General features: G+C 44.6%; 1 protein-coding gene across 1 annotated transcript in view; it reads right to left on the bottom strand.

Annotated features, from left to right (window-relative positions):
- Nucleotides 1-10,731: 10,731 nt before the first annotated feature.
- The window catches only part of FOXO1 (forkhead box O1), a 107,314-nt gene continuing 94,609 nt past the window's right edge, over nucleotides 10,732-23,436 (bottom strand). Inside the window, exons 2-3 of the mRNA XM_051831745.3 lie at nucleotides 14,394-15,745; nucleotides 10,732-13,940 (exon numbers count right to left, since the gene is read on the bottom strand). Of these exons, the coding sequence (XP_051687705.2) occupies nucleotides 14,408-15,745 (1,338 nt within the window). The 3' untranslated portion in view covers nucleotides 10,732-13,940; nucleotides 14,394-14,407. The remainder of the gene's footprint in view (nucleotides 13,941-14,393; nucleotides 15,746-23,436) is intronic.

Here is a 23,436-nt window from a genome sequence, read left to right as displayed (position 1 = left end):
CAGATGAGAGGCCCATGAGGTCTGGTTTGTGAGCACATAGAGAACAGGCAGACATACTGTCTACCCACAGCAGGTGAGGCAGGAAAAAGCCTTTGAGGAACGCTACAAATTTGGAGTTGCAGGGCCAGGTGTCACCCAACATTTATCTTTCTTTCTTTCTTTCTTTCTTTCTTTCTTTCTTTCTTTCTTTCTTTCTTTCTTTCTCTCTCTCTCTCTCTCTCTCTCTCTCTCTTTTTTTTTTTTTTTTGACAGGCAGAGTTAGACAGAGAGAAAGGTCTTCCTTCCATTGGTTCACCCCCCAAATGGCTGCTATGGCCGGTGCGCTGTGCCAATCCGAAGCCAGGAGCCAGGTGCTTCCTCTTGGTCTCCCATGCGGGTGCAGGGCCCATGCACTTGGGCCATCCTCCACTGCCTTCCCGGGCCACAGCAGAGAGCTGGACTGGAAGAGGGGCAACCAGGACAGAATCTGGCGCCCCAACCGGGAATATAACCCGGGGTGCCGGCGCCGCAGGTGGAGGATTAGCCTAGTGAGCCACGGCACCGGCCTAAGTATCCTATTTTTAAAAGAATACATCATCACATCTTTTCGGGTAAACCTCACTGTGGGGTGGACACTGTGGGGTAGCTGGCTAAGCTGCCTCTTGGGACATCTGCATCTCATATCGGAGTGCTGATTGGAGTCCTCACTGCTCTACTGTCAATTAATCTCCCCTGGGAAGCAGCACATGATGGCCCAAGTACTTGAGTCCCTGGAATCCTGGATGGAGTTCCTGACTCCTGCCTTCAATCTGGCTGTTATGGGTTTTTGGGGAGTGAACCAGCAGATGGAAGATTCTCATTCTCTCTCTCTTTCTTCTTCTTCTTCTCCTTCTCCTTCTCCTTCTTCTTCTTCTTCTCCTTCTTCTTCTTCCCCTCCCTCTCTTCCTCTGTCACTCTGCCTTTTAAGTAAATTAATATTTTTTTTAAAATACAATGCTTTACCTCACTACAGGTCTAAGGAAAAGCAGGAGAGAACAAGCCTGAAGAGGAAGGCCACATGTTTGTCCTGTTCATGCCTCGGAGTGTCCCTAGCACCTGCTAAGGGTCCACTACGCTGCAGGTGCTTGGTGGATCCACTTAACTGTGGGGAATGAACAGCAGCAAATGTTGAGGCATTCTGGTAGACTAGAGGATGTTCTCAAACCTTGGTGTTTATAAAAATCATTTGCAATATTTAAAATATACGTCTCTCCACACCCTGCTCCCATCCCCTGCAATCTAAGATTCTGATTCCCAGGTCTGGGGAAGGGGACCTTGGAATTTGCATTTTTCAATTCTTCCTAAGTAGTGTCATTCCGAGGTCCACAGCTAGCAGCTCACACCTGGGGAAATGCCCTATGTCACTCCTGAAGCCCGCTCATAGCCACAGGCCCCTCCAGAGTCCCCAGGAATTCCATGCCCCTCCAAAGAGCATGGATTCTACTGGTCTGCAGGCCAGAATGCCTGGGTTTGCTCTACTCTGTAATTCAGAAGGAGGCTGAGGACTTAGCCCTGGCACAAGTGTCTGCTATCCTTTGACTGAAGGTATTACAAATGCAGAATGCTATTAAAATCATAAAACCTTTTGAATCAAGGCCCTTCCGAATAAGCCATCCACTTTTCGTAATTACAGTTATTGCTTTACCAAGGCTTTAGAACTGCCCTGGCCAGCTCTCTGCTGTGGCCCGGGAGTGCAGTGGAGGATGGGCCAAGTCCTTGGGCCCTGCACCCGCATGGGAGACCAGGAAAAGCACCTGGCTCCTGGCTTCGGATCAGCGCAATGCGCTGGCCGCAGCACACCGGCCGCGGCGGCCATTGGAGGGTGAACCAACGGCAAAAGGAAGACCTTTCTCTCTGTCTCTCTCTCACTGTCCACTCTGCCTGTCAAAAAAAAAAAAAAAAAAAAAAAAAAAAAAAAAAAAAAAAAAAGAACTGCCCTAGAAGACAGTATCAGCTCCTCGAGCAGAGAAACTCCCAATTCCAGCACCTTCTCTGTGCTGACTAGTGCCCGGTTTCGCTCTTCCAAACATTGTGCACTGGGGCCCTCATCCTCTGGAGTCTACCAGGTGACAGGAGCCTCCCTACTGCCCACATGAGCAGTTCTCGCTCCAGGGGCACACGGGCAGCCCCTCCCCGGACTGGACATTGGAGGCAGATTGTTCATTACAACACTTCACCAATGATGGTCAAAACAGCACCTTTGGGAGCCAAAGCTGACTCAGACTTTTTTTGCTGTCGAATACATTAAGAGATTCTAATCCCAGAGGGGACGTTATTGTCCAAAACAGATGCTAAATTTTCATTCATTTGCTTCCTATCAGTTTCCCCAAGAGTCAGATCTAGCATGGAGCAAATGGCTGGGTTTTGAGCCAACCCTTTGAGTGAAGAAGGTAACAGACTCCAAAAGTCTTACACAACAGAATACCCAGGCCTGGAAACATTCCGAAGCCTTTTTATAGTTACCCAGAAATGACAAAGGAAATTATTGACTCCAGGAAGGTTTGCAGATTGGTGCAGCTGAGGAGTCCAAGAAAGCATTTGTCTTATGTCTTCCTCCCTCTCCTTACTCCTGCCAGTAACCAAGTGACAACAGTTATTGCTAGTCATCTATTTTTTAATCATGTGATTTTCTTACAAAAGACAAGGACAATTGCTCAGATTGTTGTTTCCAAAAAAAGGCACATGATGGTTACATGAGACTCCATACAGCTGTTAAATGCTTCCAGCCTGCCCAGTCCAAGGTTTTGAAAATTATATCCATGCTTTTAATGGAATATCAATTATTTGAGACACAGAAGAAGGAATCACGAAGGAAAATGGAAGCTTAAATGTTGATTTACAATACAAATAGGGCCCTAAGAACTTCTGAGGTCTCAGGCAGTGTGTTCAAAAGGATAAATGAGGGGCAGGCATTTGGCACAACAGTTAAAACGATGCCTGGGAGGCTGGATCCCACATCAGAGTGCCTGGATCCAAGTCACAATTCCACTTCCAATTCCAGCATCTTGCTAATGCACACCTTGTGAGGCAGGCTCATGTACTTGGGTCCCTGCCACCCACGTGAGACTCAGGTTGAGTTCCAGGCTCCTAGCTTTGCCATGGACCAGCCCTGTCTGTTGCTGGTATGTGGGAAGTGAACCAAGCAGGTGAACAGTCTCTCATGTCTGTCTTTCCAATAAATGTTTCTTCTTTTTAAAGAATAAGTGAAATTTTCCTGTTCAGGTATATGTTTTATCACAACTTCACAATTACTTCAAAACTACATTGCCTGACTTCAGAAGTATCTCCTTTTTCTTTTTTATAAACTGTTTCGCAGGTGTTTGGGAAGGTGTGGTGAATGAGATAGAAAAAACTTCTGTCTTCTGAAGGACACTTTCTTTCAAAATATTCCAAAAGTTGATTATTTTAAATGTTTTGAAATTTTAAAAAAAATATTGATTTGTTTACTTGAAAGGCAGAGGCAAAGAGAAATAGAGACAGAGACAAAGAATCAGAGCAGTCTTTCATCTACTGGTTCACTCCCAGAATGGCCGTAATGGCTGGAGCTGAGCCAATCCGAAGCCAGGAGCTTCTTTCGGATCTCCCATGTGGGTGCAGGGGTCCCAAGCATTTGCGTGGTCTTCTGTTGCTTTTCCAGGCACACTAGCAGGGAGCTGGATCTGAAGTGGAATAGCCGGGAATCGAACCAGCGTCCACATGGGATGCTGGCACCATAGGCAGTGGCTTTATCTGCTACACCACAGCGATGGCCCCCTGAAATATTTTTTTAAAAATCAGAATGTGAAAGCCCCTATTTTATCCAACCCCCTTTTGTTGGGGAGAAGTGGGGACATCCCCCAACAAACAGTACTAAAACAAAAACTCCAAGGGGCAGTGCTTCTGTCCTTCTCAGGTGAGGAGGTGTAAAGACAAACCATTTAATTGAAGGTGGCCAGATGCTTTTATTTTAAACGCAGAGCATTTAACAGTTCCAGGATTAACACAACCCAGCCATTCCTATGACCTGCAACCCTCCTCCAGCATGCCGGTCCTGCTGACGGCAATTTTGGAGGTGGGGGCTAAGCCAAAAGCTGGCTCCATCCCAGACCCACAAGAAAGTAGCACAGAAAAGGGCCTTGCTGCCAGTCACCTCTGTCCAATGAGCCCCGTCAGACATTCCATCACGGGTCATTCACTCCTCTCCTGCCTTTGTACTTTCCCTGGTTGAAGACGGTGAATAGCAGCTCCAGACTTGTCAAAATACTTTGGGCTTCTTGGTCTGCCTTTAATTCACTGGAATGTTGGCAGATATAGACGGGTTTGCCAAAGAGGAATGCCTTTGGCCGTGTCCGGTAGCCAAATGCACTGGCCAGTTGCTTTAGGCTCACCGGGAGCCTGGTAAGGACCCAAAGGCAGTCAGACCTGGCTCTGATCTCATTAGATGCCTGCAGGGTCATCTTGAATTATTAAGAATCATTATTATCTAGCCAGAGCTCAACAACAGCCACATGTGTGTATTTGGAAAAGGCGTCCTGCACTCATATAGTTCACCTGTGTTAACTCTGCTGTAGCAGTCGGTTGGCTTTGAAGGGTAGAAGGGTGGACCTTGACTGACAAAGAGAGCTGTGCAGCACTCCAGATAAACAGAACTTGCAGCCATGCAATGGCTGGAAGCGTGAAAAAGAATGGCTGAGTGTGACTGGTGTATTAGGTGCGGAGGAGATAAAAATGCAAAGGCAGGCTGGGGAGCACCACACAGGCGGGTTATTTATGAAGAACATAAATGTATTTCTTCCACTTCTGGAGACTGGCAAGTCCAAGGTGAAGGTGCAGGCAGACTGGTGTCTGGTGTAGGCTAACTTCCTAGTTCATAGATGGCGCCTTCTAACTGTGCCTGTACATGGCTGCAGGGGCAGGCTAGCTCTTCCTGGGCTCTGTCTATGGACACTCATCCCATTTGTGACAGCTACACTCTCATGCCCCAATCACCACCCCACTCCCAAGGCCTTGCCTCCAAATACCATCACCATCGGAGTTATGATTTCCACATCTGAATTTTTGGGTGTGCGTGTAGGGGGAACACGAACATTCAGATCATAGCATATGGCATATATCATACTTTAAGCTACTTGCACACCAGACCAACACTCCTTCATAACAACCCTCTTCTAGTTCATGACAGCTTCTTCCAGACCTACCCTTGTATCCCACCAGCTGTCTCACCCCCAGAGGCTCCTAATGCAACAATCTCAGAATTAGCAGCCGCTTGTTGATAGTGTAAAGGTGGATTAACCCTCCAAATCTCAACACTGGGATTGACAAGAGGAACTTTTAATAATTACGCTGGGACAATCGACCGCCTGTCTTGAGCAAACCACAATATTTGGTCATCTGTATTTTTTTTTTTTTTGAGCCTTTTCTGTGTGCCAGGCACTGTGACAGGGGTTAACTTGGTTCATTTCATTCCCACAAACTCCAGTCAGCTGGCGTAATTATTCCCTCTTGACAATGAGCCTCAAAAGCAGAACTATCATCTTTTGCATTCCTTTTCCAACTCCAGAATCTTCCTCTTTTCCACCCTCATGTGCAAAGCCTGTGTGCTCATGCTTACAGAATCCAGTTAGTCTGAGGGCACCTTTTCCTAACTTTTGCCATCTACCAGCCACAGCCTCCTGGATTCTCACCCACATTAAAGTCTGCAGCACCAGAGACTGGAGGCCTGCAGTCCCTTGGGCTGGCTCTCATCTAATTTGCATTTGGCACCCAATCTTGAGAGCTCATCTCCCTGGCCCGTCCCACTCTAGGGAGGGCCCTACATCTCACCACAGCTTGAGTACCTATTGCACCTTCCCTCAACCTATTCTCCTTTCCCCTTATTCCCCTCCCATACACTTTTATCCACCACCCAAATCACTCTCCAGCCCTTTCAGGTCTTCATACGTTACACACCCAGTAAGTGGTGTTCTGGAAAAAGCTTATCAACATGCTCTGTGTGGAAATCCTGCATGCCCCCTCGCCCGTATAATTTTTATTACAACTTCACTGGTATAAAGGATGTGTAATATACCCAATTCACAAGTAAACACACAGTACTCTACACCGCTAATTCAGGGTCAGCCGATTGTAGAATGCTGTTGTTGCTGTTTGCCACTCTCAGCTGTCACCAATGCAGGCTGGCAATTCAGCCAGGAGCTGATAGGTGGGCTTGCTTCTCAATCCACTATTTTCTCAACAGACTTATAATTCAACAAATACTGTTTCACTTACATTAAACCACTTCTCTCACCTTTGTTCAGACATCTGAAGCTGAAACTCTTGCAGGTTGGGCACAGCAGTGGCACACCATATATAGTGTCCCCACCACACTGAGAGAACAGACCTGGGTAACCTCAACAGCAGACAAGCAAACGACAAGCCAATGTAGCATGGCAATCAGGAAGTGCTGGGAGTTTTGAGTATTTACTCTGCTCTTAAATATAACAGATTCAGCAGTTAAGTTCATCTCGTTAAATTGTTAATAATGGAGGTATTTCAAATCAGCTCACAAAATTCCTGCAAGTTTAACCATCCATGCTTGGGAACTGGGTGATTGCCAACACACCATGATATCCCCTTGATGTGTCTTTTTCTCTCCTCTCCTTGCCTTACAAATGGACCAACAAGGAAGGACACCTTGAGCCTAGCATGAGATCAAGTAAGCGAAAATGTCTCTAAATAACCTTAGTACACATAGGTCCCTGTGGGCAACTTTTTGGGAAACCGATACCACCATTGATTTGTATTAGGCACAGGTTCACAATGAACTACTAGCAGTATTTCTAGAGTTACTAAAAGAAAAGCAGCTTCCTGACTCTCTCGATCCTGGATCTGGCGAACTGTCTACACGTACTCCCTTGCTTAAGAGATGGAGAACAGGAGCCAGTATTGTGGCGTAGGGAGTAAAGCGGCTGCCTATGATGTCAGCATCCCATGTGGGCACTGGTTCAAGTCTTGGCTGCTCCACTTCTGATCCAGCTCCCTGCTAGTGGCCTCGGAAAGAAAACAGATATGGCCCAAGTCCTTGGGCCCTCGCACCCACGTGGGAAACCCACAAGAAACTCCTGGTTCCTGACTTTGGATCGGCCCAGCTCCCGGCTATTGCAGCATTTGAGAAGTGAACCAACAGATGGAAGACCTCTGTGTCTGTAATTCTGCCTCTCACGTAAACAAATCTTTAAAAGAAAAAAAAAATAGAAGAGATGGAAGGAAAACAGAGGAACTGGAAATGAATCAAACAGCTCTCCCTCTTACCCTGCAGGGAGACGCTGACTGTCCACAAACCCCACTGAAGAAAACAAATACTCCAAGAACCACTCCTACCCAAGCTGACACCTGCTCATCCTGAGTCTTTCTCCCTGACACAGGAAGCCATTCACAGACATTACCTCACCCTTAATCCTCACATCAACTCCCCTAAGGCAAGCAGAAGGTATCCTCGACTTACCTATCTGTGGGGAAATCGCTGCCCAAGCATCACAGCTTAGTGCTCTGCAAACAACTCCCAGCCCAGTGTCCTCAACACCAGCACAGACCCAGAACTGAGTCTCTCTGCCTTCTTCTGGCACCAAGCCCAAAAGTGCAAATGGATCTCCCTTCTATCCCAATTCACCAGGGAGAAAAACCTGGCTTAAAGTGGCCCACTGCAGAGGTGTGCCATGCAGTGCAGTGGTTAAGAAACTACTTGGGTCTTCCCCATATTGGGAAGCCCGGGTTCCACTTCTGATTTGTTTCCTGTTCATGTGCCCCCTTGAGGTAAAGACATAGGTAATGACTCAAGTAGCTGGGTCCCTGACACCAATGTGGGAGACCCAGTCTGATTTTGGCCTAGTCCAGCTCCAACTGTTAATGGTGAATCAGCACATGAATTTCTCTTTATCCCTGCCTTTCAATAAACAAACATAAAATTAAAAAAAGGAACCCACTGCAAGCCCTATTTTAAGTAACTGTCTTATCCAAGGTTATCTCACTTGGGCAGCAATTCGAGTAATGTTACAATTCCAAAATTGTGTGGGGATACGCTAGCCAACTACAGGAACCCAAGGTATCCCTATGCCACTGTCTACAACTCATGTTTTGCAGGAATTCTCAAGCTGCTTTCTGGCCACTGGAGCTCATAAGGTAAAATGCAAGGAATTAAGAACCAGCCATCACAAAGGCACCCTCTTTCTAAGAATGTAGCTGTGTAGTGGCTTCTGGTTCAAAGACTTTTCCTTTTGGGAGCTGTGAATACGCTAAGTACTCATGACAATGAATTTCCTTCAGCCTTTGAGTCCATGGGGAATACAGAGGGGGTGGGGCAGGGATGTCAGTGTCCTGCCACAGGTCAAGCAGAGGGAAGCTGGCTTTAATGCAAGGTTGGCTCCCATCTCCTTTCTGCCTTTCTTCTGGTAACAGGGGAACACCTTCTCTATGTGGAGCTTCAACTTCCCACAGCTCAACTGCCCAGGGCTGGCCTCCTCTCCTGACTGGCTTCAAAAACCCAAAGTTCTCTTTTAACTTCTCAATAACCCAGGACTCTGTAGCTTCCTTTATTCAAAGGATCCCAAGGCCTTCAGGGCTCACCTCAGCTCCTTCTCACATCCGGTTTCCTGATACAAGGAGGGGTACTTCAAAAAGTTCATAGAAAAAAATTCAAAGTTTATTTTGATGCAAAAGCCTTGAAATTGCATACAAGGCAGCTCCAAAAAGTTCATAGAAAACAGGTATTATGAAAAAGCTATGACTTTATTCCAAAACTTTTTTGCACCAAAACTCTCTTGATGAAGTTTTTGATTTATCCTATTTACTACCACCCAGGATGCTCTCCCTTCTTATCCCACCAGAAACTTTACAGCTACTTAACCTTGAAAACATTTGAATCCATCTGTTTATCACTAGAGCAATTTTTACACCAAAGTAATCAAACAGTAAAGTAAGGAAATCTACTATGAGCACATTCATATTTTAGAGGCCACAATCTGCAGGCTCACAGGCCCACAACAAGCTTGATCAAAAGATACCAGGTTTGGCACCTATGTGACATCTACTTCACAGATGCCTGGTAAGTCCATCACTTGGGGCTGCCTTCCACTTACCCTGGCTAACCAAAGTAACCACTCTAAGTTTAACTAACACTACCATTGCTATAGGTCATCTCAAACATGGAGAAACAATAGCCAAGGCAAAGTCCTTTGGTGTAGATGGCTCACAGTTGGAGAAATCAGTCCTAGGTACAAAGCCTGATGCCACCATCACCTCTGGTCACAGCAGGGGCCTACAAACTGTCCAAGGAAGGCAGTCTTTCCCCCTAAGGAACTGAGTCCCAAGCACCTTGAGATCAGGGAAACCCCCCTGCTGTGTTGCTTCCTCTTACAGAATAATACAGAACTTGGAAGTGATTTCAAGAAATGATGGCATTACGGACATGGTTTTGTGTTAAGTGCTTTGTGCACTTATGAAAGGAAAGGGTTATGAAAGGAGCCTGCCAGGGGTGGGGTGTGGTGTAGTGAGTTAAATCACTGCTTGGGACATGTGCATCCCATTCCAGAGTGGCTGTGTGAAGATCCCACCTTAACTTCTGATTTGAGCTTCCTGCTAATGTTCACCCTAGGAGGCAGCAGATGACTCTAGTACTTGGGTCCCTGTTGCTCACATGAGAAACCTAAATTGAGCTATGGGCTTCTAGCTTCAGCCTGGCCCAGCCTTGGCTGTCATGGGCATTTGAGGAATGAACCAACAGACAGAAAACTCTAACTGCCTCTGCCTTTCAAATAAAAAGAAAATAAATAAATATAAATTAAAGGGGCTGGGAGGAAGGACAGCCAGTTTGAGTCCAGGCAGAATGATCAAGGTGCTTTTCAGCATTTGGATTAGGTCAGCAGTTTTCAAACAGATCTGTGCACAGGCTTTCAAGGTACAGGAGTGGATGCTTTTATCTGTTCTACAAACCAGATTTCTAACTAGTGTGTCCTTTAATGAAATGGTCCCACTGTGGGAAAAGGGGGTGTGGTGGGGGGAGAAGAATCCTGTTAATTGGACTGGCTTTCTGGTATCCAATTAAAGGGAACATTAGAATAATTTTATTCCTTGCTTCTCTAACTCACTTACCTACCAGGCAGAGTCAGAGAGTTAAGAATCTGGGTTTAAGCCAATTTTAAAACTGTGTTTTAGCTGTGTTAATCTAATGCTAGCTCATAGGCATTTCCCTAAGGTACAAATGTAAACCTCCGATCTGCACCCACCTACAGGGCTGATCTTCCTGCTTCAGCAAGGTGTACCACAGTGACTGCAGCCCCAGTGGCCTGGGAAAGCCACTGACGCCTCCACATCATCCATGGTGCCCTGCTCTGGGACCCCCTCACCAGGACACTGCTACCTTGCCCTCAAGGCGTTTTTACCTTTAGCACAGTCTGTTCTGACATGAGATTTAATAAGCCTAGTAATAACTAGCTGGATGTAGTTTCAGACATTCCAAAGATGAATTACCCCAGGACTGCCTGTTGCCAGTGTACTTGTTCTTCATTTCAGGGGTAGCTATGGTTTGGTCCCACCGGGGCTGTTCCCCTTCTCCACCAAAGGAAGTATCAGACCTGAAAAACCATGACCCTGTGGCTAATAAGGTTTCAAGTCAAGTACTTGACTCAACAACAACAACAAACCATAACAAAGAGCTTATTCTGTGCAATTAGAAAAGAAAGACACCAAACCACTGAAACATAATTTATGTACATTTATGGCTTTATACAATTATAGCAAAGATTGTTCTTGTGTCTGTAAGTACATCAGCATCATCAGGCACTTCTCAGAGGATCAGAACAGGAACATGGACTCTGCACTGCTACTGAACTCAGGTAGTGAAATGAGGGAGGGCGTGACTGTATCCTCACGGGACTTACGTGGCCATGCAGGGCCCTGCCTATAGGAGGTGCCATCTGTCAGGCTGGGCTGCCAACTCTGCATGAACCACTGAATGACTATTCACAAATTAAAACCACAAGAAGAACTTCTCACTTAAAAATCAGTTATAAATTAAGAACTTTTAAGAGCTGAATTTCAAGCATGTTAGGCGTTGAAGGGAGGGGAGAGTATTGGTAACGTATATCCAGTTCAAACTGCATACCTTTGGAGAACTGTTGCCAATTTAAGTGTCCTTAACCTCTTCTTGGGATGTTCCATTGATTTACTGCTCACTGGGATAAGCTTGCTAATTAATTTAGACTTTGTCAGTTTGTCAAAGCAGAACTTTCCAAGTAATGCATCTAATACCTAAATATATTCCATACATCTATATTAAGGAAACGATACATCTTTATATTTAAAATATCTGAATAGCTCTATAATACAATATGCGTTTAATAACAGTACAAACCAGAGAAAATAAATCAAACAAGGCTGCATAGGTGATACCATTTGCACATTTCACAAAGCAATCATGTACAATACCTAATATACTGGTTACTCTGGAAAGTCAGTATTCTTACAGAGAAAAGAGCTACCAGAGACCGCAAAATGTTTGCTTTCAAAACAGACAAGATGCCTTTCCCTGGCCTTTGCTGTACCCCAGGGAGCTATCAGGATTCCTGTTAGGATTTCAACACAAAGAAAAATTTGAGGAGGGGAGGCTGGTATGAGGAGGAAGAAACATCTTTCTAAAAAGTCCCTCTAGGAAACAGTCTGATTTTTACAGTTACTTTAGCTGTTGCCTCTTTAATGAGCAAACACAGCTAGGAGGCTGCTTGTGGAACAGTGATGAAACAAGATGAGAACACCAGTACTTGGGCACCAACAAGTTCTACTACAGACACACCAGGCACTACTTAAAGGAACTAAGGTTTCCTAACACTAGTCATTTCGGAGCGGTGGCTGTTTAGCCAGTTTTCAAACTAGTAAGAGCCATGGAGGGAAGTTTACAAGAGAGCTGACCTGCTACTGGGAATCTATCAGGACCACTTGTTTTCTTGTTAGACACATAGGAAAAACCAAGCCAGAGTGTATGGTTTGGGCTGTGTACCCAAAAATCAGAGGCTTCACAAGAAGGCAGGAGAAGCACTACTGTGCACCTGTTTCTTTTATTGTGACCACGTTGGGCATTCCCCATGACTTGAAACTACTGATGGACTGAATGGGATGCAAAGCCAATTAACTTGGTCAGTTAACTGGAAATTATTGAAACATAATGATAGGAATTATCATTTACGTTGCTGAAGTCTGAAGAAATTCTCCAATTCTTAACTGAAGCTAATGCTTTTAAAATAAATTCAAATGCACAAACTTACAGATGGCTTGTTGGTTTTTAAATTAATTGTCTCAATGTTTAAACAAGTTGTATTCCACTTTGTAGCCATCTGTACTTAGGTATACCAAAGCATTCTACAAAATCAATGAAGTTCTATTTATGGTTTCCCCCTTCATCTTAAATTTCCACAGTGTGCTAAGTCCTCTGCTGGACAAAAGGGAGAGCAGGATGGAGAGTGAGCGTGGTGTGGACATGATTCCTCAAGACAGGGCTTAGAAAAAAAAAAAAAATCAACCTCCAGCTGCTCAAAAAAAAAGAGCAAAGAATTATGAGGCAGAATCTGTGCTGCAGCTTAACTCAAAAAGGTTAAGCTTATCACAATCTCTAATCTGACAAAGAAGTGTTGCTTTAGGTCTCCCTCTCTGATCTATAAACATTACAAGGCTTCCCAGGAACGACGTAACAATGCAACACACAGGCCTCTATCCAAAGACTCAACACTAGGCAGTGCACATGGTTCACAGAATAATAATAGAAGCAGGTGAAATTTCTTTAAAATACATACATAAAAACATATTAAGTTCTCATATATATGAAACGCCAAGTGTCCTTAAACTGTACATCACTTTCTTGCCCAAACAGGGCGAGAAACGTTGAATATGCAAGTTCTAATTACAATGATTTAAGATCAGTCAGAAACATCACCAAATAGCATCCCAAAGTGTACAAACCAGTTAAAGCACGTATAAAATTAGTACTAATCCAGTTAGAAATACAAAATGAAAATTATGAATGTTACCCCCAAATACCTGTGATTCCACAAATTTACAAGCAGACAATGTAACAAAGTAGACTCTAGTTTTAAGAAAACATTACAGTTCAATATCTATTCCAAAAATGATCTCAAGTCCCAACAATAACATCAAAAATCATTTTTCCGGAAATTAGAACCATTTAAATGTTTGTACAAATTTGCAAATAACAAAATAAATGAACAAAATAGAAAAGACCTGTACAAGGCTGGCATTTAATCTATTCTCCCCCCAAAAGTCTGACAAGTCCATTATTCAGCAGATTGAAAACAGGCTACTTGGTTCTCATGTGAATCCTGTGGCATCACGAACAGGTCCAAAGCTGCTCAGCAGAGGTGCAGAGAAGATCTTGGTTCTTTGTGATTCGTCAGTTCAGCAGAACACAGGTAGTACAAACAAAAGTTTAACTTCTCAAGACATGAGACCATCACAGTATTACAAAAAGTATAAACTTTCCTTGGACCAAAAGGATATTAAAAAAAAAAAAACAAAACACACACACACACACACACACAAATACAATTCTGTATCTACTGCTTATATACAAAACTTGAAAGCACACCGGGATCTGAAAGTCTTTTCTGCAATTATATGGTGTAGTGAGTTTGGCACTTCATTGTAATGAAATTTCCAATGGCACAGTCCTTATCTACAGCAGCACATAACCTGCAAACATCGGGCAAACATCCTGTACAGGAAAAGTGTCTTCGCTGCCAAGTCTGACGAAAGGAAAAAAAAAAAAAAAAAAAAAAAAGGGAAGGGTTCCCCCTCTCCTCTCTTTTTTAATCAAGAAAACTAAAAGGAAGGGTGAAAGACTTCTTTGGACTGCTTCTCTCAGTTCCTGTTGTCAGATAATTCGAAGTACTTTTAAGTGTAGCCTAGAGGAAAAAAACACACACACACAATGAAAATATAGCCAAATTAAAATCAATTCAATTTAATATATTAGAGTGACAGATGTACTTAGAAGGGGGGAATAAACTGTGAGCTTTCTCAAACAGCTCTGAAATCATTCAATGGAATTTCACTTTAAAATCCCCCAGCATTTGATTTCTATCAAATGTATTCAATTTATTGAAGAGCTACTGAAAAGATGCAGCCATCTAACTGTCAAAAGAAAATCTTTAAAGGGGTTTCAGGAAGCTTCCTTATGTTTAAACTCAAAAGGAAAATTGATGAGCTGCAAAAGAGGCTGAGAATGAACAACAAAAGATACCTCTCTGCAAGGGGCAGTCAGTTGACATCAAACAGGAACTAACCATGGAAGACGCTTGGTAAGTTCCTCTAAGTTCTGTTTTTCAAAAGGCCTTTTGAGAATGGGGTAGACTTACCTTCTCACTAACTCTTAGCCTGACACCCAGCTGTGTGTCGTCGTCTTGACGCTATGTGGGAAGCTTTGGTTGGGCAACACATTGTCAAAGTTAAAATCCAACGTATCTCCATCCATGAGGTCATTCCGAATGATAGACTCCATGTCACAGTCCAAGCGCTCAATAAACATGCCGTCCAAGTCACTGGGGAGCTTCTCCTGGTGGAGAACACCCATCCTGCCATAGCCATTGCAGCTGCTCACTGAGGCGTAGCTGCCCAGGGCATTCATCTGCATGGGGTGGGGCAGAGGCACTTGTACAGATGTCTTCACTGGGGTCATGCGGTTCAGACCCGAGGTGTGAGGCATGGTGTTCACCGAGTGTGGCAGGGCACGCCCGTTTACTGCAGACGTTTGCTGAGTGTGTCCAGGGTGAGGATGGGAGCTGGGATTCATCATTTTGTTATGAGATGCCTGGTTGCCATAGGCTGGCATGACCGAATTAGGGCCCATCATCACATTCTGGCCCAGGACCCGGCTGCTGGGTTGGGCCACCCCAGGATCAACTGGTGACATAATGTCATTATGGGGAGGAGAATCAGAGGTAAGTAACTCCTTCAAGAGTCCCGGTGCACAGTTGTACTGATTCAAGCCTCCATAACTTGATTTGTTGTCCTGAAGTGTTTGCATAGGCATCTGGGGCAACGGGCTCATGTTGGATTGCCCATAAGTGTATTTTTGGTAGTTTGGGCTGGGTGAATTCAGACTGGTGTTTGGCGGTGCAAACGAGTAGCATGGTGTCTGCTGCATCATGCTGCCAGGTGAAGACTGGGTGGAAACAGTTAATGATGTTGGTGATGAGAGAAGATTGAGATTATCCAAAAGGTTTTCCATGTTTTCAGGATTGCTTATCTCAGACAGACTGGGCAGAGTAGAAGCCATCTTGGCAGCCGACGGTGGGTACACCATAGAATGCACATCCCCATCTCCAAGATCATCCTGTTCGGTCATAATGGGAGAAAGTCTCCCACTAATAGTACTAGCATTTGAGCTAGTCCGAGGGCGAAATGTACTCCAGTTATCAAAGTCATCATTGCTGTGAGAGCCAGGGCTTGCTGGCCATTTGGAGAACTGAGATCCAGGACTATCCCCAGCACCCTCCTGGCCAGATTGGAGAGATGCTTTTTTCTTGGCAGCTCGGCCTCGGCTCTTAGCAAATTTACTGTTGTTGTCCATGGAGGCAGCTCTTCTCCTGGGAGATTTTCCACTCTTGCCTCCCTCTGGATTGAGCATCCACCAAGAACTTTTTCCAGTTCCTTCATTCTGTACACGAATGAACTTACTGTGTAGGGACAGATTGTGGCGAATTGAATTCTGTAAAACAAAACATGATATTAGAATTACAAAACTCCTACACTGGGAAAACTTATATTAAAAACATGTTTCTGGAGGTTTGCGCTGTAGCACAGCAGGTTAAGCCACCGCCTGCAAGGCCAGCATCCAATATGGGCGTGGGTTTGAGTCCCAGTTGCTCCACTTCCAATCCAGCTTTCTGTTAATGCTAGCACCTGGCAAAGCAGCAGATGATGGCCCAAGTGCTTGGGTCCCTGAATCCATGTGGAAGACCTCAAAGAAGCTCCTGGATCCTGGCTTCAGTTTGGCCCAGCCCTAGCCATTGCAGCCATTTGGGAAGTGACCCAGCAGACTGAAGACTTCCCTTCTCTCTGCCTCTGCCACTCCCTAACTCTGCCTTTCAAATAAATATTTTAAAAAATTTCATGAAAGACAGGTATAGTTTTAAGAGTTTACAGTATGAATTTCAATCTCAACAGCCCTAACAGTTCTGAATCCACTACCAAAGCTCTTAAACCAACAGAGGAAGAATAGCCTGTTATCTTGAAAATAATATCCATATCTTAATGTGGGGACAAAATAGGCTTGATTATAAGTGGCTTTTTTATGTAGCTATATTTTACAAGGAAATTACAGGAAGTGGTTTCAAAACCACTAATATTTTGCTTAGCTACAATGCAAATATGTAGTACTCTGCATCAAAGTGCTATCAATAGCCCTTCCATTCTACCCTCAAACTACTGTCAATTCTCCTCAGATTGAAAATGTCATTTAGATGAAGTGAGAAAGTTTATATTATTGGGCTAATTATGAAAAAGTAATAGATGAAGCAAGATGTACTCCTAGCTGGTAAATGAAAGCCTGCAAAGTTGTAAGGCCTTGATTCATTCACATCTTCAAAGTCCATTAGGCACATAAAAATTAATTTGGCAATAAATTTTTGAATGCTATATATAATGCTTCTATAATATGCATTTTCCATGAACCTTCTGAAGAGCCTTCACATGCAAGCATTTCAATATCTTTTAGCAAAATAAATTTTAATTCCAATTTTAACAAACTTTCTGAAACAACTTGCAAATATATGGCAAATGGGACCAGAGCTTCAGTATAAACTTTCAGGGGCCAGCAATGTGGCACAGCAGGTAAAGCTGCCGCCTACAGTGCCGGCATCCCATATGGGCGCCAGTTCGAGTCCTGGCTGCTCCACTTCCAATCCAGCTTTCTGCTATGGCCTAGGAAAGCAGAAGAAGATGGCCCAAGTCCTTGGGCCCCTGCACCCATGTGGGAAGACCCAGAGGAAGCTCCTGGCTCCTGGCTCTGGATTGGTGCAGCTCTGGCCATTGCAGCCAACTGGGGAGTGAACCAGCAGATGAAGACCACTTTCTCTCTCTCTGCCTCTCCTCTCTGTGTGACTCTTTCAAATAAATAAATAAATCTTAAAAAACAAAAATAAAACAAACAAACAAAAAACCTTTCACTGTGGGTCAGATACAGACCAGGAAGGCCCAACACGATTCACCTACTCCACAGGTATACAGCAAGGCTTCTGGCATTTGAAAGAGCCTGTTAAACACTCAGCGTCTAACAAGAAGGACCCTTGGTCTTAACAACTTTTTGCCCCAGCACAGTTAAGGGCACAGTCACGATCCCTTCATGTCGCAGTCTCATTCTTCAGGGGCTGATTCAAGTTCAGGAGGAAGATTCTGGGTACCTCAGACCCCTGGGGGCAGGACTGTACACATAGCTTCAGGGTGTCCTTGGCCTCCTCTGTCAATTGGGTGCCAGGCTTAGCTGACCAAGTACCAAGTGTCTCTGCAGCTCCTCCCCTCCTCGACCACAAAAAGGCTCTGGATGGATCTGTGGTCAGCCAGGGACACAGCCACAGTGCCCACATCCTCATGCCATGTACATGGGACACAAGCGCCTGAGTGCCAACCACTTCACCACAGCAGAATCTCTGCACAGCAGGATGGGGCCTTGCTCCAACTCCAACTATGAGGTCAAGCCATTGCTCATTAAAAGGAGAGAAAAAACAGAAAGGGAGAGTGAGAGATCTTACTTTATGAAAGGAGATACAAAGTCAGAATGAGGCCCGAAAGCTGGAGCTGAGAGGCCTCCAGTTCAGAATGCCCCTGACCCCCTCTAGTAATTCTGCTCAAGGATTACGCACAGCAGCTATATGACAAGCCCTCCTGCCAAGCACACAGAGCGCAGCAAATGAGCAGCCACTTCCCAGCTGGATGCTGAGCAGGTGTGTGAGCACATGGCAGCGACAGTGTCTAAGATCCATCCACCTCCTGTCCCACCTCTTATCTACAGCCAACTAGAATTTAGGGGCATCAACACCATACAAGAATCCCCCAGAGGTCAATGACTGTATTTCTGTCATACCCTATTCCATTCCTATAAGATTCCCAAAATCCTATGAGAAAATCCATTACACACATACGCATGCATGCTCACAGAGCCACAGCCTTATCAGCTATGCCCATCAGTACCAGCAACCTGAGTTCTCAGTTCCTCCTTAAAAGAAGTGGGCCTGTCCCCGGTGTAGTACTGGAATGTGGCCAAATACTCCAACCCTGTCCCCTGAAACAACTTCTAGAGTCTGGAGGTTTGTGCATTTGCACAATATTCCATCATGACAGTTTTGTTCTTGGAACACAATAGACACACAGATAAGCGCCCATGAAATCTCCAGGAGAGGAAGCTTGACTCCTTTCCCTGTCACATTTAGTTAATGATAAAGGGGAAGACAGATCATCCCAGATAGTAGTTTCCTGGTTGCCTGCAATGACATGGGGTACAGGGGGTGTAGTTCTGAAACTTGCAAGATGACCCCATGAGATCACTGCAAGTGTGAGGAGGGGGTGGCATTTTTAGTAAGACTGCAGAAGACATAATAATGAAATCATTAAAAAGTCCAAGACGTGTCAACTAACTCAAGTGGGACACACACTAATTCACTATGCAGACTTTATGAAACAGCCACAGCAATGCCTTACTTATCAAAACATCATACTACGTATTTTTCTAAGAGGACATTTCAGGTCGCTCTTTGAGTAACAGAGCTGTCTCCTAACTATGCCAACAATTAAAAAAATTTTTTTTCCGAACAGGAAAAGGTCCACTGTGCAAGGTTCATTACATAAATTCCTGTTTTTCACACAGCCAGCAGGACATTGAAGAAGCTATGATTTTTAAGGGGCGGGGTTTGAAGAGGTAAATCTTGTAAAAATATGTGCTGCTATTAATGATGTTGTGTCTGCACTTCTCTGCCAGGCACAGCTGGGGCTGAGTGGAACAGCAGTCCACCCAGCTGTGTGGCTCTGAGGCACTCTGCTCTTGAACCTGAAGAGCCGGAGGGCATGGGGACACAGGCTGGTGCACTTGTCAATCCCTTACCCAAATGCTGCATGAAGAAGCCAAGTCAGCCCATCTCCTCTTCACCAACTGTACTTCTCTGCACACACTCCCCCACCCCCACCACTCGCATGCCCAGCCACCCCACAGGTACAACACTGAGCTCTGCAGATTGTGGAGGCTGGAGCTGGAAAGGCGACCTGGACAAGGTGTACTAGCTTACTCAACCTGTTTTGCTGGCTGTTTGTAATTCTTGGGTGTTCTATTCTACACACTCTACAGTCCAGATTCTGAGCTCCTTAAAGGGCAAGGACTAAATCTGTTTTTAATTTCTAACCTAATAACCCCTACCATGCTCTGCATACAAGATATATTCAATGGGTGTTTACTGACTGACATCCAAAAATTATTACAGGGAAGATGTAATGATGTCCTACAAAAGATATTCCTTTTTTCCCCATCAATTTACGTACCAATTCATGCCAACTAACATTGTTAGAACCTATTCTGCACCAAGCGCAGTGAAGGACATAAGAAGCAATTAGAGGGGCTGGTGGATTAAGTTGCCATCTCTACGATACCATCATCCTGTATCAGAGCACCAGTTCGAGTCCCAACTGCTCTGCTTCCAATCTAACTCCCTAATAATGGGCCTGGAAAAGCAGCAGAACATGGTCAAAATTCTGCCTTCCATGTGGGAGACCCAGAAGGCATGCCTGGCTTCAGCTAGTCCCAGTCCTAGCCACTGCAGCCAATTGGGGTGTGAATTAGCAGACTGAATATCACTCTCCAACTGCCTTTCAAATAAATAAATCTTTAAAAAGAAAGAAAGAAAGAAGCAGCAATTACAAACAGAGCCTGGCCTCCAGAAATGATGTACACACACACACACACACACACACACACACACACATACCCTCCCTCAGCTTCCACCTCAGCCTAACTGTCCCTCCATTCCCCAGAGCATTTTTTGATGATCCTATTCACAGTGAGCACAGGGAGCCTGTCTGCTGCTACTCACGGCACAATTGCCAAGTAGGCACTCTAGTGTCTGCTGAATGGATTCAGAGTTCTTACCTTTGCAGGGCTGTTGCAAAGATTAATGGACATAATACATGTGAAATTCCTACCTCAATCTGTATTAGCTGATGTCACTGTTATCACTGCTAGGATAATAGGCTTACTTATATAATAAACATTCATCTCATTTCCTTATTATCACACCTTTATAGTCTCTTAATGACATGAGGCTTATACATGCTAGCTATGGGCAAAACTGGTTGGTGCAGGGGGCGGTGGGTGGGTATACAATTTCTCAAATACTACTTACTACCTCAGAACTAAACTCCAACACAAAAGTAGGTTTTTCTATGTACTTTGCCAGCCAGTGTCACTGCACTCCGTAAGCCTTCTGGAGGTGCTGCTGCTGAGCCTTGTGGTCCGTATAACACACACAGGCCAGGGGTTCTCAGGGTGCTGGACACGGCCAGTGTATGCAGGGAGGCAGCCACAGGTCCCAGAAGAGAGCTCTGTGGGAGTGGTTCTCCAGAGCTCCCCTTTTCAACTGCCTATGTGGATGGGAGAAGTTATGTGCTAAGACCAGTCCCCAGAAACCACCCCACCTCCCAAAGCCCCTCCCCACAGGCTCCTAGCCTCACCGTCTAAAGCAATTATCAAACCGCTGCTGAAATACAGGACTGAAATCAAGGATATCTTTACAATTCCATTTACTATAAATTTTTTTGTCTCATTCTTTTAAAACTCATGTTCACAAATATGCTGTCCATACTTAAATTTAAATTATAAATGAGTAAACTTATATCAAAATGGATACTGGTTTTAAAAAAAAAAAAAGACAAATAGGCTATTCCAGTAGACATCTAGGAGCCTGAAGGTCCCACCAAAGATGGAGGAAATACAGAATTAGGCCTGAATAGACTGTAGACAACGCTCTGTGGTACTTCCACCATCACCATGAGCCCAGGTTGAAAAAATGGCCTGGTCCTGCCCTCTGCCTGCAGTCTCTCCCCTTAACAGTGTCAGAGAAGCTTGGCCCTCTTCCAGGTCATGGTCTCTCCACTCTGAGCTTCTCTAGACCCTCATTCCCCCTCCCCAGTCCTGCTTTCAGACCTGTGCTGCCTTCTCATTTGCACCCAGCCCGTCCCTCAGCCAGTGAGGAGAGCACCACCTTTCAGCCAGGGGTCTTCCCACTGCTGCTACATTCCACTTGTCTTCCTGCTTGGCATTTCTAATATCACACTGGTCTTTATGTTTCACCGCAATAAAATAATACCAGCAACTTAAACTGAATGCACCCAGCTCAGGAAACCGTGGCCTTTCATACATCTTTCATAGTTCACTGCTGTCAACACAATCAACTTTGTTCTTGGAACAGACAAATGAGGCAGGTATTATTGGTCCCATTTCTGCAGAAACTGAGGACCTGAAATTTATTTGTCCAGTTAGAGCTCAAAGCAAGGTTTTGGTGACTATGCCTACAACACTGTTGCTGGATGAAAAACCATCTCCTTGGCTTCATCATTGTTAAGAATCAAAGGAACATATTCAAGATTGAGGTTACAAGCGTGCACCTTGAGGGGCAGAGTTAGTTCTGTTTAATAGTTTACAAAACTCATTTTTCTGCCTCAACAGGTGATAAATGTACACACTATGACTTGCTTGTATTCCAGTGGGTTCCTCTTTGTGGCAGGAAACCACAGCCGCTGAAGTGTGAATTTCAGATGTGAACATCGTCCAGGGAAAGCGTGTGTAAAGAGGCTGTGAGGACTCGCAAGGAACACAGAAGGTCTCCAGGGACTCCCCCAGCTGCCTGTCTGAGGGTGTGGTCAACGGACACCAGATCCAATAAAAAGAACCTCACATTAAGAGACTGGAACATATGACTAAATGAACTTGTTATTCTGGAAATTCTAGAAATTCTTTCAAAATGCTAGACAAACTAGATTTTTTTTCCAAAGCATTTTATCTAATTTCTGTGAACTTTCTCAATGCTTGTGATTGTTATATAGCCTCCTGCATAGTTTTTATTCCCTCCTCCTGCTTCCTGTCTTTCATACCATCTCTTCCTGCACTTCCACAAGTGAAAACAGACTAAAGAGAAAGTAGGAAAATCTCTATTCAAAACTGAGTTCCCCTGGGGCCAGCACTGTGGCATAGCAGGTAAAGCCGCCGCCTGCAGTGCCAGCATCCCATATGGGCACTGGTTCGTGTCCTGGCTGCTCCACTTCTGATCCAGCTCTCTGCTATGGCCTGGGAAAGCAGAAGATGGCCCACGTCCTTGGGCCCCTGCACCCATGTGGGAGACCCAAAAGAAGCTCCTGGCTTCAGATTGGCAAAGCTCTGGCCATTACGGCCAACTGGGGAGTGAACCAGAAGACCTCTCTCTCTCTCTGCCTCTCCTTCTCTCTGTGTAACTCTAACTTCCAAATAATATTAAAAAAAAACAAACAAACAAAAAAAAAAAACAAAAAAAAAAAAAAAACAAAACTGAGTTCCCACCATAGCTACTAGTGAAACAACAATTTTAACCATTTTGCTTGTGAACAGAAGTAAAACACATGACCTCTAGCCAATGGTTCTTTTAACAAGTGATAGTACATAAGTAAGGTTAAAAGGTGCTGTAACAGAAGATCTGCTGTGATCTGCTCATCTAGACATGTGGCCCTACCCTCCCAGCAAGCCACAAGCATTCCCCAGAGCCCTTTCCTTCTCGCCTGAATGCCTCAAAGAACATCTCCACCCTTCCCCTGTTTGAACAGAGGTCTCTGAGCTTCTCCAGTGACCTAGGGCTATGGATAGAAACTTGCAGCTTCAGAAAACCGGAAGGTACTGCCAAGGTCATGCGGTCTAACACCCTTGTTTTATGTTAGGGAAAACAGAGTTCAGAGACATTAAAATGCAGATGGAAAGCTTATGAGTATTCATTTACAAAAAGTGGAACCACATGGGGCTTCAGTCCTAGAAGAAATACAAAACAAAGACTAGAACTTGCAAGGTCACTCTTGCCAGCCAATCCAATCCTGAGCTATAGATTCTCAAGCCACTACTGACACATATTTAGCTCCAGTTTATCTGACTCAAATCATCCCAAAGGAAGGAATATATGACTAAATTAAGGCAGCCTCCACTGAAAAAAAGAATGTGGGAGATTGTGGTCTCATGTAAAACAACATCAAAAAGACAAACAAACATGAGAACCCAAAGATGTCATGAGAAGTTTTGTGTGTTTGGCCAGATCTAGAGTAGGACTAGCTGCTGGGCCACTATGTCACTCCAGTCTCACCAAGCCTGCTTCTATAGGACTGTGAGGGGCTACATGGCAGTAT

The sequence above is a fragment of the Oryctolagus cuniculus genome, chromosome 9 (assembly GCF_051225735.1).
Source record: "Oryctolagus cuniculus isolate XC-2025 breed Fujian yellow rabbit chromosome 9, ASM5122573v1, whole genome shotgun sequence".
In the NCBI taxonomy this organism is placed as follows: domain Eukaryota; kingdom Metazoa; phylum Chordata; class Mammalia; order Lagomorpha; family Leporidae; genus Oryctolagus; species Oryctolagus cuniculus.
Note: the sequence above shows the minus strand (reverse complement) of the source record. Positions and strands in the feature narration are given on the sequence as shown.